At 46.1% G+C, this 17,560-nt stretch overlaps 1 protein-coding gene across 2 annotated transcripts; it reads right to left on the bottom strand.

Annotated features, from left to right (window-relative positions):
• Positions 1-1,190: 1,190 nt before the first annotated feature.
• LOC115082312 (lymphocyte antigen 6E-like) lies at positions 1,191-11,405 on the bottom strand. Of its 2 annotated transcripts, none has more exons than XM_029586544.1 (3): positions 7,692-7,889; positions 7,042-7,161; positions 1,191-2,029 (listed from the first exon to the last, which is right to left on the bottom strand). In XM_029586544.1, the coding sequence occupies exons 1-3, from the start codon at positions 7,780-7,782 to the stop codon at positions 1,824-1,826; spliced, it is 417 nt and encodes a 138-aa protein (XP_029442404.1). In that variant the 5' UTR covers positions 7,783-7,889; the 3' UTR covers positions 1,191-1,823. The 2 variants fall into 2 exon arrangements, with proteins under 2 accessions (XP_029442404.1, XP_029442403.1); XM_029586543.1 differs by lacking the exon at positions 7,692-7,889 and adding an exon at positions 11,299-11,405 and having other exon boundaries at positions 1,193-2,029.
• Between the last annotated feature and the right edge of the window lie 6,155 nt (positions 11,406-17,560).

Below are 17,560 nucleotides of genomic sequence, written 5' to 3'. Positions count from 1 at the left end.
CACACGCGTAAACCCCGGTATGCGCCCATAACTGCCAGGCCTCTTCAAAGGGGCGGGGTCTGGGCGAGGCGGGCCGGGTCAGCGCCATCGACCACCGTCCCCGAACACTCGCTGGCCGGCGCACGCAACTTACTTCAGCCTGGGGACCTGAAGCAAGTCATAAAACAAACAAACAAAAAAAAGATAGGTAGGGTTTAGGTGGTGGGGAGGAGAGGGGAAGAGGGAGGGAGTTTAGGGAGGGGGGTAGGGAAGTTCCCTCCCAGTCCGTTCCTTAATTGGAGCAGACTGGGAGGAAACTGGGGAAGGCCCTAATGGTTCACCGCGCGGAATTTGCAGAAATTCTCCCCCTCCCCTTGCGCACGCCGCCCGTACATACGTGTGCGGATTATAAATTACAGAGCGCGTGTTATGAAATCAGCGCATCCGTGTGTGCGGGGGCCAGGAAGCACGCGCACATGGGCGCTGCTTTACCTGCAGAAGTCCCTTTTAAAGTTTCGCCTTGCGTATCACTCAAGCTCTGCCCATCACTGGGCCGTGAGCTTCCGCCCAGTATATCCTAGCGAGGCCCCTCCCGAAGAAACATGGCCGTGGCGGGGGACTTTAGGGCATAAGAGAATTCTGTAACCGAGGCAGTGATAACATCAGCACGAAACTAACAAAGATGTTACCTTGCACTTGGCGTTTGGAAATCTCGTGTTTGCACCGGATCATTAAAATAAATAAATAAATAAATAAATAAATAAATAAATAAATAAATATATATATATATATTACTTTTGGATTTCAATTATTTCCTCGTGTTTCTTTGTTTACATTTGCACTTTGGCATGTGCGGCTTCTCCACTCTTGCTGGCACTTCGTATAACGTGACACCCTGAAATAATCCCAAAAACGGGGAAAGAAAGGGCACACCCTACCTAGGTTTATTGTTTACATAACCTGGGTATAGCGAGGCTAACATAAGGACGTTTTGTTTTCAGACGCCAGATTTTTACACCTAATCTAGAGGCATCATGCATGCAAGAAGCTCTTCAGCACAGGCTTTTGGGATTAAACTGGTTCCTTCATTGACTGGCTTGGTTATTCGCTGGGAGTGGATTTGTATGGTAAATCTGTTTTTATTTTTAAAAAGCTTAAAATAATGAACATTACAAAGTATATATCTGATTACATTTATTTTTTGTAAAACTCTTATGTTCATTTTTCTCTTCCTAGTCCATTTAACTCCCATCCCTCCTCCCAAAACCACCCCTCCATTCCATTCCTCCCTCCCTGCACCAATGGGGTTCTTAAATTTATTCAGTCCTTATTGAAATACATTAAACATCTTATCCAGTCCTTATTACAGTACATTAAAGATCATCTGTTAGATATCTATACGATTAAGAAAAAGACTTTTTGAGTCATGTGATAATGTTAGTATAAAGGGTAGCCAAATTGCAAATTGGGAGTGGATTTTAATAGTAAGACAGAAAGCAATAACGACACGGGAAAACAACGATGGACTACAATGATTACAATTGGTAAGAGAGCAGTAAAGCTGCAGAGAGCAACAGTGTGTGTGGTGGGAATAACCCACATTAGGTAGTTTCAGTAATTACAGAGGCCAATAAGGCACTGTGCAAATACAGGCATGAGATACAGAGAACAGCTACGAAATGACAGTGCATTAACAGAGCTGCAAGACAAACACGTAGTCGGAGGTGTCGTGGAGGCATTGACAAGAGAGCAATAACGCAAAGCGAAAATAGGAAAAGTAAAAAAAACGAAGTTGCAATTCAGAATCTTCAGTGATGGAGCCCCTCCACATCCTCTGCACATGGTCAGAGTCCAGCTCGCAGCAGGGTGACGATGAAACCCGCGGAGGCGAGCAGCACCAGGAAGCTGGTTTTCTCACTCGTTGCTCCGCTGACGTTACACAGGTCGGCCCGGCAGCAGGAGACGGAATAGCCTACGAAGGCGCTGTTCACGTTGGATTCGGTACAGAAGCTGGCACACGCCTTAGTGATGCTGACATAGCTGAGGGCACCTAAACCAGCAAGAAAGAGAGCACAAGGGCCGTGTTACTCCAAACTGCATCTACCTAGAAGGATTCCCGCCCGGGCTGTGCACTGCCATAAAAAGCATAAAGAGAGCAATTTTCACAGCGGTTTCTGCAGGTAAACAGTGTTTTACCAAAGGAAATCGACTGTCTTAAAATCGTCCACCCTGTATGCAGGCAAAAGTACGTGTGTAGCTCCACAAAGCGTGGACTTTCACCCCCCCCCAGCATAATGCATGTTTGTCCTGGGCCGGGATTAGGTTGGGCAGGAAACAAAGTGTGTCCTTTTGAATTTTCCAAACTTTGCATTTTTTTTGGGACGAAAAAGTATCCACAGAAAAGCAGGTGCAAATTCTTGTGGGTGCATTTCTTCCTATTCTATTTTTAAAGGGAAAGTTACAGGCAAATGTTTCCTTTGAGAACTGGTGCAAAATCCCAGGGTAAAATGTGAGCTTTGCATCAAAAGGCATAGTTCTGAAAATGAGTCCAAATGAGATGTGAGTAGTACAGCAAATCCCGATGAGACACGTATTCAGTTGACTTGAATACGTGCCACATCAGTAACTGCTTCGTTGGACCTGTTTCCAACGCTTCCACATGTAAACCATTGAGAGTAGAGTGGCAGTGTCCTCGACATTCATTGGGAACCTGAATATCTGTAGACTCTTTTGGTTACTGAACTGGAAGAAAACCTGAAGAGCTGCTCTCTTGTGAATCGCCAAACTCCCCTGTGGGATTTTGTTGGAGTTTTACCAGAATGCCTACACATGAGTCAGGTGACATTTTTCATATTTTCGAATCATACTTTATATTGCTCATGGCTCGTCTACTTTTTGTGATCCTTCAAATGTTACTTTTCTCTTTCCTTGGCCATGAACTCCACTAAAAACCATATCTCTTTTGCACATCTAGAGTTTACCAGCTTCCAGACTAGTTTATCACCTTGCTACACACCCCGGGGCTGCCCTGCTGGTCTATGAGGCTCCTGGATGGAAACTGTTCAATGGAGGGCTACAAAACTGATATCGGGTCTGCAACACAGGAAGAAGCTGAAAGAACTGAAAATGTACTTGGAGAAAAGAAGGAAGGATATCCTAGAAACATTCTAATATTTAGCAGGTTTCTATGAAGTGTAAGATGGTGCCGTATTCCATAGGAAAGGACATTTCAGGACAAGGGACATGGCATGGAGTTGGACAGAGGGAGAATCAGGGAAAAAATGAAGAAACCCTTCTTTACTAAGAGGATGGTATATGCATGGAATAACCTACAGAGATGGTGATAACCTTAGCCACGTATGGGCAAACTATGGCCTGTGGACCAGACCCCGGACTGTCACCATGTTCTATGAGGCCCGCCTTCCTCAAGCTGGTCTTCCATTCTCTCCTGCCCACCGACGCTATGGACCATGGTTGTCATCAGTAGCCCAGTGTCGCACCGATCGGCACTTCATTTCGGACCTTTGCTGATGACGGCAGCATGGGCGGACAGACAGGCGCAGACGCCCTTGTTACCTACAATGCTGGATATTTAGCCCAAGGGCAGCATCAGTGTGAGTGGTGCCATCCAGTAGATAAGTCTCTGCAGATTTTCTCCTCCTACCTGTGGCGCGTGTTGTTGAGAAGGAACACTCACAGGCTAATGAGCACGAGGACGGACGATCTAAGAAAAACCATCAGAATCCCTTTGACTGTTAACAATTAACAGCTGAACGGAATCTGTTGTCTTTTCTACAGTCGCCCATGCTCATTAGCTCGTGTTTGTTCCTTAAAAAAAAACAAAAAACCCTCTCCGTGAAAACTTGGCAAGCAGGCAGGGTAATGCAGGGTAACGCTTGCTTTAGTGACAGAGTTGGTGAGTAACATAAGAGCCCCAGGTAATATTTTATTTTGGCATCTTAACTGTTCTTGCCCCATGCTTTCTCCTGCTGGTTATGGCTATAATTCTCTGGTGCCGGTTTGCCCCTCTCACTTTGCCGTTGGTGCTGCTTTCTCATAGTAAACCCCTGGAGAATGCTCTCTCTGGTTGAGGAAGCTTCAAGGGGGATGCCCCCTCCCACTGGTGGCTGTTGCAGATGAGAACCAATAATGTGACCCCAGTACAATAACATTTGCCCATTCCTGACCTAACATGAATTTAAATATAAAGGCACTGATAAGAGCATGGGTATAGGTGAGGTAGGGTAAGTGAAATGGGCAGTCTATATGTCGATCTAGGTATGGAAAGTTATATAATCATCTACCCCTAACTTCCAGAGCATTAGTTAGCTGTGCCATACTCCCAGATAAAGAGGAAGTAAGGTGAACCAGCATGAAGCTGCAGCAAGCTTAAGAACATAAGAACATGCCATACTGGGTCAGACCAAGGGTCCATCAAGCCCAGCATCCTGTTTCCAACAGTGGCCAATCCAGGCCATAAGAACCTGGCAAGTACCCAAAAACTAAGTCTATTCCATGTAACCATTGCTAGTAATAGCAGTGGCTATTTTCTAAGTCAACTTAATTAATAGCAGGTAATGGACTTCTCCTCCAAGAACTTATCCAATCCTTTTTTAAACACCGCTATACTAACTGCACTAACCACATCCTCTGGCAACAAATTCCAGAGTTTAATTGTGCATTGAGTGAAAAAAAACTTTCTCTGATTAGTTTTAAATGTGCCACATGCTAACTTCATGGAGTGCCCCCTAGTCTTTCTATTATGTGAAAGAGTAAAAAACCGATTCACATCTACCCGTTCTAGACCTCTCATGATTTTAAACACCTCTATCATATCCCCCCTTAGCCGTCTCTTCTCCAAGCTGAAAAGTCCTAACCTCTTTAGTCTTTCCTCATAGGGGAGCTGTTCCATTCCCCTTATCATTTTGGTAGTCCTTCTCTGTACCTTCTCCATCGCAATTATATCTTTTTTGAGATGCGGCGACCAGAATTGTACACAGTATTCAAGGTGCGGTCTCACCATGGAGCGATACAGAGGCATTATGACATTTTCCGTTTTATTCACCATTCCCTTTCTAATAATTCCCAACATTCTGTTTGCTTTTTTGACTGCCACAGCACACTGAGCCGACGATTTCAATTTGTTATCCACTATGACGCCTAGATCTCTTTCTTGGGTAGTAGCACCTATTATGGAACCTAACATTGTGTAACTATGGCATGGGTTATTTTTCCCTATATGCATCACCTTACACTTATCCACATTAAATTTCATCTGCCATTTTGATGCCCAATTTTCCAGCCTCACAAGGTCTTCCTGCAATTTATCACAATCTGCTTGTGATTTAACTACCCTGAACAGTTTTGTATCATCCACAAATTTGATTACCTCACTTGTCGTATTTCTTTCCAGATCATTTATAAATATATTGAAAAGTAAGGTCCCAATACAGACCCTGAGGCACTCCACTGCCCACTCCCTTCCACTGAGAAAATTGTCCATTTAATCCTACTCTCTGTTTCCTGTCTTTTAGCCAGTTTGTGGTACATTCTCAGATATAACTGGTAGAGATGAGTGGTGACAAGCCATCTAGCATGGGCAGCCAGTTGGCTTGGCTATATTTCCCAGCTAAGGACATAAAAGATAAGCAACAATCTCTGCAGATAGTCAAGCTTGTATGTTTGACAATTGGGAGATATCCTTACCTAGAGCAGTGTAAATAGGGGTGACCAGGCTAACCGGGTACACCAAATGGTCCTTACCTGCCAGTGTATGCAATGGTACTATGAAGAACAGCATAAAACACTTTTCTGACATGTAACTAATTAGCATGCATCCTGTGCTCTCCCTAGTCTAATTCCCTGGCTAGTCATTCAAGAAATCAATCAGATTTGCTAGACATTGGCTCTCTAGTGTATCTTTTACTAACTCAGAATCTGTAATATTATTGCTGGATTCAAAATACTCTACAATTATTATTTCCTGTACTCTCCCCTGCACCAATGTCAGGCTAACCAGTCCATAGTCTGTCAGTAGAGCTGCCACTGTCTCACTAAGCTGCTAATGAGGGTCATTTTCAAAGGCATTCATCCAGGTGCAGTTTCATAGTGCCCTCCCTGAGATTTTAACAGAACTAAACTGAACTGACTTGTTTCCTGATAACAAAGAAATAAGGAAAGGGTGATTCTAAGCAGCAGATATGTCAGGGGTGCGTGAAAAGTAGGAGCTGGAAGTTACTAGGCATTTGGCAGGAGGCTTTCTCTTCTGACTCTTGGCAAATTATGTTGTGATCCAAGATCTACAATATGTGTGGTGTCCATCATGGGAGGGAGAGCCTGCGGAGCCTGAGGTATGAGGTCGGCAGAAGGTGGAAGAGGGGCTGGCACCTGCAGATGACGTGACAGCATCTCACAGAGTTTGGATCACGAGTCAGTCCTTCAGCTGAGTCCTAGCAATTTGACGTTAAGTTGTGTTACTCGGATTTAGTTTGTGTGCATGTGTGCGTTGTGCCATTTGTATTGTGCCTCTCCTGAGCCCTTTCTTGAGGCTTCTGAGCATGCTTTTCCCATCTCTGTAGCTTCCCTGGGCAGCCAAGGTTATCCTATCTCAGGAGAGGTGGCGTACAGGCAGAACTCATCACAGCAGAAGAAAGCAGGCATGAGTGGTTGTAAAAGAATGTTTCTCCTTGGCAAAGCAATGTGTGCAAATGGGATGAGACATTTTGCTTTCATTCTTGGACGTCTGAGTACCTGAGCCCATCCTAATTACCAGTATATCATTGACTTTACCTTCCTTCTAATTATGGTAGTCTTTTATATTTTCCCACCAGGTTTGAAAGGCGTGTCTTTTCCTTTCTTCTCCTTGACTTCTACAGAGATGGGCCATGCGTTCGGGTTTGAGTACATTTAAATGTGGTAGGGTGGTGACTGAAGTGTGGATTCAGATGTTTTTCCTCTCTATTGGCACTATACGGCACCAAAGGTTCAACCTGCTCCTCTCCCTTGAATGCCGAGCATGACCCTCTGAGCTACTATTTACTCATTGGGAACAGAGGAACTTACCGAATCCTGCTCGTTGCACACTGGTCCTACAGTAGGTGTCGGAATCCGAGCAGTTGGTTGGTGTCAAACACTTGCTGTTACTTGACTCGTTAAGACATGTGTAGCACGTCAGAGAGCAAACTGCAACGAGAGTGCCATGTCATCTTCATTACGTAAGCTGTATCTGTTGACGCTAATAAACTTATTGCAAAATCTCCATGCCACCTCGACTCTGACAATTTTAAAAGGTCTGGAAGGACCTGTCCCTACTGGAAAACCTTTTACTTATGTCAAGTGGCTTTACAATAATATTTATTTGCAAAGCAGTCAAATTAGAAATACATTATTATAATTTACAATGTAAGTTACTATTAGTTATGAAGCAAATCAATTGTAACTGGATACACTGAGGTTGAAGGGACTTGCCCAAAGTCACACAGAGAGTCAGTGGCAGAACTGAGACCTAAGGAACTAAAGGGGGCTTTTTATCTACCCACGATGCGCATTAATGCACGTTATTAGTAAATAACCCCATTTCAAATAATGGGCATCACGGGTTGATAAAGAGACCCCCAAAGTGACCTACTGAGTGCCACACACACACACACACACATAATTAATCTGCTCATTTCCCCCACATACTGCTGATCCGAAGACCCTCCCTGACCTACCTTCCTGCCTTCGCTTGTCTTCTCTTTTACCCTTCCTTTTTGAACTTCGTTCATCAGGCAAGTTGCTCTTATCTGTACCGCCAGTTCCCATCTCTCTGCTTTCCACCCTTCTGTGCCGTAGGTGCTTTGGAAATTCCCTGTTTATGAATTTTATGACCCGCACCCAACGGAATTGTTTCTAGGAAGATGCGGAATATGAGATTTGAGATCAAATAAATATAGACTCCCTTAGTGGGTACATCCTGCTCCCTCTCCGGCCGCTTTCAAATCTAGTCTAAAAACTCACCCGTTTGAGGCTCCATTTCAACACCCAACCGCTTCTCCACAATAAATCCCCTTCCCATTTGTCACGTATGTTTGTCTTGACCAGACTGCAAGCTCCATGTCTGAGCAGCGTTGCGTTATGTCTCTCCTTCGCTTCCTTCCCCTCCCTCCCAAATCCTCAGCCAGGCCTGCTCAGCCCGACTCAAGCCAAACCTCAGTGCTCACGCCTTCCACTCTTACTCCCCTGACACTCTCTCTCTATATCTCTCTCTCTGTCCCCTCCAGTCCCCAACCCATCCCCTTTCTTGCTCTTCCATTTGGTTCCAGCAGCCTGTCCCCTGCATCACCCTTCACCGCACGCTTTTGGTTCATGAGGCCCGGGCAGCTTCTAACCAGAGTCGGGGACTTTCCCCACCTTTGTGGAATTTCCAATAATCTGGCCTTTCCAGCAGCATTGCTACTGCCACTTATCGCTGCTGCAGCATTACGTAGCACGTTAAGAGACAATCCTTGCTCACTAGAGCTTGTAGTCTAATCGAGATGAACATGCAGGCCAAAAGAGATATGGGGGATTTGGTTAAAATCAATAGGGCTGTGATATCTGTGGGCATGGGAAAGCAGTCTGAATGTCCCTGCAGAGCAGTGCCTGGAAGGTTTATGGACACAAGAGGAGAGAAACTTTTACATTGACTCTTCTTGATTCATCCTAGCTGGTCTGAAAGAAGAACTTGCTTGAAACTGCCTGCTTTTCAAGGATACACGCCAGCTATATACAGAGCTCTTCAATGGGAATTTTTAAATATATTTTTTGTATGTAATTTTGTTAAAATTGGTGTTCTTTTTGTTTTTTTGGGTGTGATAATTTAAATGTCTAAATTTAAAAAAATGTAATTAATAATTGTTTACTCATAGATGGACGGTTTCTTGTATTGAATATGTCTAATAAGGAAATAGATAAAATCCTTTTGTGGATAAATTATTTAAAAATGTATTTGACCACCACTCATTTGTCCTTTGCACAGTTATGCGGGTAGCCTTGTTTTCTGATATACTTCGGAGTTATTTGAATCAGCTTGTGTTCTGTCCTGGTTTCATTCCGATAATTCGGAGTCCTGGTTGTTTGGGAGGGGTCTGCATTCAAACTACACCCACCCTCTTTTACAAACTGCCGTGGTTTAAAGCTGCCGGAGAAACCACGGCTGTCCCGTGCTGCAGCTTCCTGTCGCAGTACCAGTGCACTCGGTGGCTCCCATCGCCTTGGGTGGGGGGACGGACGACCCTGCAGATTCTCTCAGTTTTAAACTGCAGAGCCATAAATGGATAGATAGGGCCGTACGCGCTGAAACAGAGCTAAGTACGCGATGCAGGATAGGTACATACGGGTCGATACAGTAAGGCGGCGGTAGAAACAGTGCGGCAGTGTCAGGCGCACCCTTCCTCCCCGCACGCACAGTTCTCTAGACCTAGCGCCTGATACTCTCTTCTAATTGCATGCAAATGCATGCCGCGGCTGTAAAGCGTTAGGGAAGGGTTATGCCCGCGTAACCCATTTTACTGTATAGGCGCTTAATACAGCGCCTATACAGTAACCTGGGTGCGCTGGTACCTGTCATTTCAAATGACATTTGGAATGACAGGCACCAGGAAGTGTAAAAAACACGAAAAGTCTTTGTTGCTTCGTCGCTGTGTCTCTCTTCCTCCCGGAGCAGGGCGCGAAAGCAGCCTTGCTCCGGGAGGAGGTGAGGCACAGCGGCGAAGACAGACGGGAGAGGAGAAAAAGCAGAGCCGAGCAGAGCCGAGCAAAGCGAAAGCGTGCGAGCAAAGCGAAAGCGTGCAGCAAGCCGGCGCAATAAACCTGCGAGCAGAGGCAATAGCAGCGGTTCGGTAAGCCTGGCACCCTCCTTGATGTAGTACGTCCCGGATGCCCCCCCCTCCCCAGCGCGCCCGCCACTACCCCTTTCATCAGCTGCATCCACTGCGACCCGGCAGTCCCGTGAGGCCTACAAAAAAAAAAAAAAATCCCCGGCTCCCGCGCCCCCGCACTGGCCCGCAGACTCTACCCCCCTCCCGATCGGGCGGGTAGGCGGCGGCGAAAACCAAAGCAATTTTTTTTTTTTTCAAAAAGCGACATCACACAATGCATAAAATAATTTCTCCAGCCTTAAAGCGACTTACTTTTGGGATCTGTCAAGTAAGTCGCAAAAGTAACTTACTTTTCTGAAGCCATCACGATCGTAGCTCAAGACGAAGATGGCCGCCTGCACGGGGGAAAGCGTGCAATTGGGGAATCTTTAACTGCACGTTACTGTATCGACCTGATAGAGAGGTGAATTAATGGGCACGCGTTGAGGGGACAACTGCACAGGCGCTATTAACATGTCCACTTTACTTTAGCAAACGTTTTAGAGAGACAGGATGCCGGCCTGGCTCCCCGTAGAAAATCAGCGTGTGCAACGTCTGCGCGTTAGAAACGCCCGTGCATTTGAGCAAGCAACGGGGCGGAGGTGGGGACTGGGGCGAGTTAGCGCCCGCTAATCTGGAAACTGAATGGATGCGTGCTGGGTTCCTCCCCGACCCCGAAACGCCTCTTTTTAACGCAGCTAAAATAGCACGCGCTAAGGGACTGGTGCACACTTTTCGCCCCATTTGAAGAAGGCAATGTCCAGTCAGGCCATTTCACCCGGGGAAATACCTGCTTTACAGGGTACGAGCCTTTTAAAGGTGGCCTCGCAGAGACGGGCAGAGAGGGAGGCAGGCAGGCAGTTACACCATAAAGCGTAGATGCACAGACACACAGAGTAGGTAAGACAGCTGCATGCATGCTGTAGGAGAGAGGCAGACACGGACGAATGGATGGATAGATAAAAGAAAACATTTAAAGCCTGACTCATGTCTACGGAAAGAAAAAGAGTCCCTAAATTTGTAGCAATACTTTCCATTCATGTAGGCAAAGACACAGGAGGAAGCAGAAAATGTTTAGGGAAGAGGCAAAGGTTTTTTTTGTTTTGGTTTTTTTTTTTTTTCTTAATTACCTGAATTTTTAGGGGCAATGTGTTAAAAGAAATAGAGACTGCCACAGTCACTCAACAATTGAAACGTTAAGAACAGCGACCTGCAGAGACGGTTGTCACCTGAAACAAAACCTATGACAGTCCTGAGCAGCTCCCTGAAAGTCAATATTTTACACTGCCAGCCTCAGTATACGCCGTCCGTATATAAACCTACGCACAGAAGCCAGAAATGAAAACGTTTTGCCAGCTGTTCATCAGTTTTGTGCCTCCCTCCTTCGTTGGTTGCACTATGCATGCAGCACTAGGAGGCGTGAGAAATGAGCATCGCTCACCTGCCCGCAGGCACAGGGCTGCAATCACGAGGGAGGTCAGCAGCGCCTTCATCTTCCTCGGCTCCTCAGAGAGTGCGGGTAACATCCCAGCAGCTCCCGGGGACTTTATATTCCCCCACCACATTTGTTTTTCGTTGCTATGAAGATAGAGATTTCAAGCATCGTGTGCCAGCACGCAGGGAGCAAACAGGCTGTCAGGAGTATGACAAAGTGCCATGTCAGTCAGGGCCAGTCCCGTGCAGCAGGAAGGGATCACTTTAAGCCACCTTCAATCTCACTTTAAGTCCTGTACCAGGAAGTCCGTGAGGGATCGGTCCTATTTCTCTTTGGAAACCAACCTTGACGAGCCCTAACGCTGGCAGGAGCGGCCGCGCCGGGCCTTTCCTCGAACCCTTGGCACCCACGCACGTGTCAGGAGGCGGTGAGGGGCCATGGCTTTAACCCCAAGCATTACAACTGCGGACTAAAACATCCAGGAGGGCCAACTTTCCATAGGGTGCCCAGCTGAAACCTACAGGGCTGGGTTGCAGTTGAAAATGTACTTAATACACAGCCAGCTGGATTTAATCCTGCCAACCCAGGCGCCCAGGGATAGCTTGCTCTCTTATAGGCCGATACAGTAAAACCCGCGGGAGAGCCGGCGCTCTGAGGCGAGCGCCCGTTCTCCCAACGCGCGCACAGGCCACTCTCCTGTGCGCGCGATTTAGTAAGCAAATGAGGGCCCGCGGCAAAAAGAGGCGCTAGGGTTTGACAGCCGACACTCAATTTTACCAATGCCGGTTCTCGAGCCCGCTGACAGCCACGGGTTTGGAAAATGGACGCCGGCATAAATGAGCGTCCGTCTTCCGACCCGCGGGCCACCGGCCGATTTAAATTTCTTTTTTAAAATTTTTGATTTTTTTTTTAATTTTGGGGGGCTCCGACTTAATATCGCTATGATATTAAGTCGGAGCCCGGTGCCGGTGCCGGCAGAAATTAAAATGTGCGGCTTGGCTGCACATTTTACTTTCTGTATCGCGTGGGAATAGCTAAAAGGGCCATCAACGTGCATTTGCATGTTGCGGGCGCTATTAGTTTCGGGTGGGTTGGACGCGCGTATAAGGGGGTAAAGCTAGCGCGTCGAAAACGCGCGTCCAAACCCGGGCTTACAGTGCGCTCCTCTGTATCTGTACTGTATCGGCCCGTTAGCTGGCTGCTACTGAAAATTCAGGACTCGGGCGTCCAGACGCCTTGGAAATCTTATACACCTGTCGCGACTGAGCGTGCATCACATCCAGCTTCGCTCCACGCTGGAAAGGAGCAGGGAGGTCCCTTTACACACTTAAAGTCACATTGCTTAATAATCACGGTCGTTTTTGTATTGCCAGAGTGCCTTCTAATGTTTTTAGCTCAAGGAGGTTTACAACGGTTTTCAGGTATAAGTCCCTGCTCCACAGAGGAGTGCCTGAGGCAATGAGAGTCCAAGGTCAAAGAAAGGTCGGGGGGTGGGGGGAAACGACTATTTCTGAGGTCAGTGGAAGGCCGAGCTTCTTAGATTTGCAACTCCTCCTCCTTCTCACAGCTTACTCTGTGTATCCAGCCACAATTTTATTGGTTGGATTTATATTCTGCTTTTCAAAGCAGATTACAGGCAGGTACTGGAGATATTTCCCGGTCCCCCACGAACTCTCCATTTTAGTTGTTTTTGTTTTTTTTACACCTGAGGCGACTCGCCCAAGGTCACAAGGAGCAGGACCAGGATTTGAACCCTGCTCTAACCGCTAAGCTACTACTCCAGAATGGGCCTGCTGGCTGGATCTGTTTCAGTTTCCAGTAGTAGCCTGCTGTGCCTCTCTGGCAATAAAGGTGACACGTGATACCGCTGGGTTGCAGGCACTCCCTTAAAAAGTCTGTGAACAGGAAAAAGCCTAAGGGCCTTGTCAAGCAAGTCCTTTCCTCCCTGGGAGCTTATGAGGCCTTGTGGGGTCTGTGACCATCCCCACGTAGCCTTGTGACCAAGAGCTGACCAGGACGGAGGCTGCACTTTCATTTTAACTGACAGCACTTTGGGGTCATGGGCACTATTGCAAGTGGTTTCTGTTGCATGTAATTTCTTATTCTGACAACACTGTTGTGCCATCCTGAGTTGGTTTTCATGGCTGTGATCAGCTGCACGCTCAATGGACATTATTGTCTTTTGGAAAACTAACACTGTCCGTAGGCAGTAGAAGGGACTACTTTTCTCTTTTTGGTGGATTAAAAAAATTTGGCTTGAAACATTTTTGTCTTTCACAATTTAAAGCTTGTATTGCATTTAGCTTCATTGCCTTTTTATCTGTAAAAACAAAAAAAAAATGCTAAAATATTTTTATGGCGAATGATTATCAACAGTTCTTTTGTGTTAAGGGTACTTTGATCCCTTTGTTGACATCAGTAGCACTTTTTTTTATGATATCATTTTCAAAAAAGATATATTTAAATTGGCATCTGGTTTAACATTTTGACCCCCTCCCCCCTTCTCTTTTGGGTATTGATTTTATGATGTGGACGGTGTATGCATCTTGCATATGACATTATAGTTATTTTTGGAAGCAGTGCTTAATTAAATCATTGCTTGTGCAATGCTTCTAAATGGATACACTGCAGGGTACATTAAACTAAAACCTGTAAAGTCAGAGGTTTTGTGGGTTAGGAAGCCATCGTCCAACAAGGTAGGTTCATCACCGTCCTGGATGAGGATTTGCTTCCAGGCGGGTCACCTGTATATATTTTCGGGGTCATCACTAACTCCATTTTCAGCATAGAAACCTACATTTCTGCTGTTCGTAGGGGAACATTCGATCAATTACGATTAGTTTGTCAACCAGGTCCATTTTGAAACAAGAATGGTTTAGTCATCCGTGCCTTGAATAGGTTATTATAACTTGTTCTATATGAGCTTATCTGCAGACATGACCGAACGCTTATTGAAAAGATAGGAGCTGAATTAAACACAGACCGCACCTACCAAGATAAAAAGAGTGCGTGTGATTGGCCAACCTGTTTTTAAACGGCCAGAGCGGAGCAGGTAACGTGGACATGGGGAAGGCTCGTGGTGGCCTCACGTCCTCTCTCAGAACAAAATGTGAAAAATCCGGCCGCCGGGGTACAAGCCCCTTCTGAACCCCCCTCTCTTCCTTCTGATGACCAAAATATTTTAGAAACCTGTCAGCGGGCCCCGTAACCGTCAGAGCAACTGCCGGACACCCACTGGCAGGCCGACGCAGAAAGCTGCGATCAGCCGAAGGCATCTTTCTGCCCGCACTTCAGCGCATGTTTTCCCTGTGCAGAAAATTTACTGCCCATGCCGCGAGGGGTTCTGCGCGCAGAAAAAAGTGCGGCCCCCAAACGGAGGCGCCGCTTAGCGCCCTCGCGTGGAAATCCCATGCGCATGAGGGCACGAACGGTGCCTCCGATGCCCAGAGACTGCATTTAGTCAGCACCACCTTTCCTAGCACTGGAAACCGAACCCCTGCTCAGAACTGAGTTAAGTTTCAGGTGCTACTGGAAGTGGCACTTAAACCCCTAAAAAAAGGAGAAAAGAAAAAGTGAAAAACAGCCCGGGACACTGCCGCCTAGCCGGATAAGTCAGTGCTTATTGGCTACCTGGCGAGGTTCCCCGCAAGTTAGCCAGAACTTATTTAGGTAAATGTCAGTGAACTGCTGTATGCAAGTTTTATCACTCTGTATTTTAAAAATATGCGCTTGGAGATTTTACACGGGAACTTTAAATACCACTTACCCCAGGTAATTTTGCTTTTTTGCGTGGGTAAGTTTGCAAATATGCGCGAGTGAAATTACCCGTTTTACCAGTTAGTCCATCCTTCTGCCAATCCTTCCCCTCCTGGTTCTTCACCCAGACCCCTCACCCAGTCAGTACTTCACGATAATGACATTTAATATCGATTATGCCAGATAACGAGCAGGAGTAAATATATGCGAACAAGCTGCCGAATCCACAGGTGGACGTCTCTTATAAAATAGCAACTTACACGCGAAAATGTTGGCCCCGCCTCGAAACACCCCTAGACCACGCCTTTCTTACGTGCATATATTTATGCCAAACCCTATTTACGCATGCACATGTGAGGTTTATAAAATAGCATATGCATGAATACATGCTATTTACACACGTATATGCCAATCATTATGCCTGTAATGTTTTGAAAATTCATCTTTAAGGAAGCAGTACAATCTAGATGGTGAAACAAGAGAAGGATCTGGAGGCGATCATATCTGATGATCTCAAGGTGACCAAACAGGTGGATAAGGCAACAGGAAAAGTTTGGGTGCATCGGGAGAGGAGTGGTCAACAGAAAAAGGGAGGTGATATTGCCCCTGTATAGGTCCCAGCTGAGACCTCACTGGGAATACTGAGTACAGGTCTGGAGACCGTACCTTCAAAAGGATATAAACAGGATGGAGTCGGGCCAGAGATTGGCTACTGGCATTCATTCTAAAGCATGTTTAGTTATTTATCTATTCGGCTTTTTCAGGCACTTCAAAGTGGATTACATTCAGTTTTTGTAGGTATTTCTCTGTCCCCAGAGGGCTCACAATCTAAGGGCCTGATTCACTAAAGGTTTTCTCCCATTCTGTGTCTATGAGTAAAATGACCCTCTAAGTTTGTACCTGAGGCAGTGGAGACTGAAATGACTTGCCTAAGCTCACAGAGAGCAGCAGTGGGGATTTGAAATCTGTAATGATACTGGCTGCTAGGCAGCCCCATCCCTCCCAGCAGGGGCCTTCAGTGGGCTGAACACAATCCTGCACTAGCCTCCACCTTGAAGGCAGCATGATGCAGCAAGACCAGCCCTATAAAACCCTCCTTCACTCTTAGCTCAGGCCTCATGATCGAGTCACTCTGGCTCCTTGCGTTGGCCATCCTTGCGCTACCTTGTCTTGTTCTGTTTGTGATTCCCGGTGGCCCTTCTTGCCTGTGTGTTCCTTGCCTTACTCTTGTCCTGTCCGGACTCCCGATGACCTTACTTGTCTGTGTATCCCTTGCCCTTGTTCGGTTTGAGTCTCCCAGTGGCTCTTATTGCCTTTGTGTACCATGCCTTTTTCTTGTCTTGTCTAGGCCTCCCAATGTTCCTTGTCTTGCTTTTGCCTTGTCTAGGCCTCCTGGTGGCCTATCCTATGTCTGTGTTCCTTTTCTTGCCCTTGCCTTGTCTAGGCTTCCTAGTGGCCTATCTAGCCTGTCTGTACCTGTCTTGCCCTTGTCCTGTTTATATCGCCCTGTGGCATACTCTATCTCTCTGTTCCCTGCTTCGCCATTGTTCTGTCTAGGCCTCCCAGTGGCTCTATCCTGTCAGCGTATGCCCTGCTTTGCACTCCTGTCTCAATTTTGCCCTTGTTTCACCTTGTTCCTGCCTGTGTTTTACCTAGGCCTCCAATGGCCATCCTGCCAGTGTATTCCTAACCTTGCCCATCCCATCTCTGCCTGCCTTGCTCTTTCTCTATGCTTGACATCCTGCCATAGACCCTTGCCAGTTCTATGACTCCGCTTGAACTCTGCCAGCCCTGACCCCTGCCTGTTCTAAGACTCTGCCTGATCGCTGCCTGACCTGACTATGGCCTACTTTGTCCCTGCCAGAGAAATCCTGCCAACCACCAGAATCTGCAGGTCCAACCCAAGGGGGAGGAGGTTGGACAGGCAGAAGACCCTTGAGTCCACTGCTGTTCAGGGATTACCTGCAATTGGCCTGCCCAGACCTGACAACCTCAGTATCAACATAGAGCAGGTAGTTTCCCTAGTCTTCAAAGACTGCATAGGTTGTCAACAGAATACAGAATCAAATTTAAATTCTTTTATTGGTTTTTAAATCATTGAAGAATGCTGGTCCTTATTATTTATCGACCCTTTTAATTAAATATGAATCAAAATGATCCTTATGCTCTCAAGAAGATTGTCTACTGTCCTTACCTTCCATAAAGGAATATTGTTGGGCAGAGGCTCATAAATAGGCATTTTCATGTATTGGCCTGCAAATATGGAATGGTCTCCCACAACATCTGAGGCTAATTGAGGATATAAAAATGTTTTGAAAAGAACTGAAAGTGCTTCTATTTATTGAGTCATTTGATGTTTCTTAGTTATATTATTTAGAAATTTTTTAATGTTCATGCTATAAATTTGTTGTGATGTACTATTTTATATTGTTCAGGATTTGTGATTGTGATATTACTTAGAAAATTTGGTGTACTTTTATGAACTTGTGATGTGGTTTATTTTGTTTATTAT

This window comes from Rhinatrema bivittatum, unplaced genomic scaffold, assembly GCF_901001135.1.
Source record: "Rhinatrema bivittatum unplaced genomic scaffold, aRhiBiv1.1, whole genome shotgun sequence".
Taxonomy (NCBI): Eukaryota; Metazoa; Chordata; class Amphibia; order Gymnophiona; family Rhinatrematidae; genus Rhinatrema; species Rhinatrema bivittatum.
This window is presented reverse-complemented; position numbering and strand designations above follow the sequence as displayed.

Excerpts from the sequence above, each read along its gene's own strand:
- LOC115082312 (XM_029586544.1), bottom strand. The coding sequence starts at position 7,782 with ATGGGAACTGGCGGTACAGATAAGAGCAACTTGCCTGATGAACGAAGT. Across the intron at positions 7,162-7,691 it reads AGACAAGCGAAGGCAGGAAG|TTTGCTCTCTGACGTGCTAC; the intron begins GTAGGTCAGGGA and ends CTCTCGTTGCAG. Across the intron at positions 2,030-7,041 it reads TGTGCAACGAGCAGGATTCG|GTGCCCTCAGCTATGTCAGC; the intron begins GTAAGTTCCTCT and ends TTGCTGGTTTAG.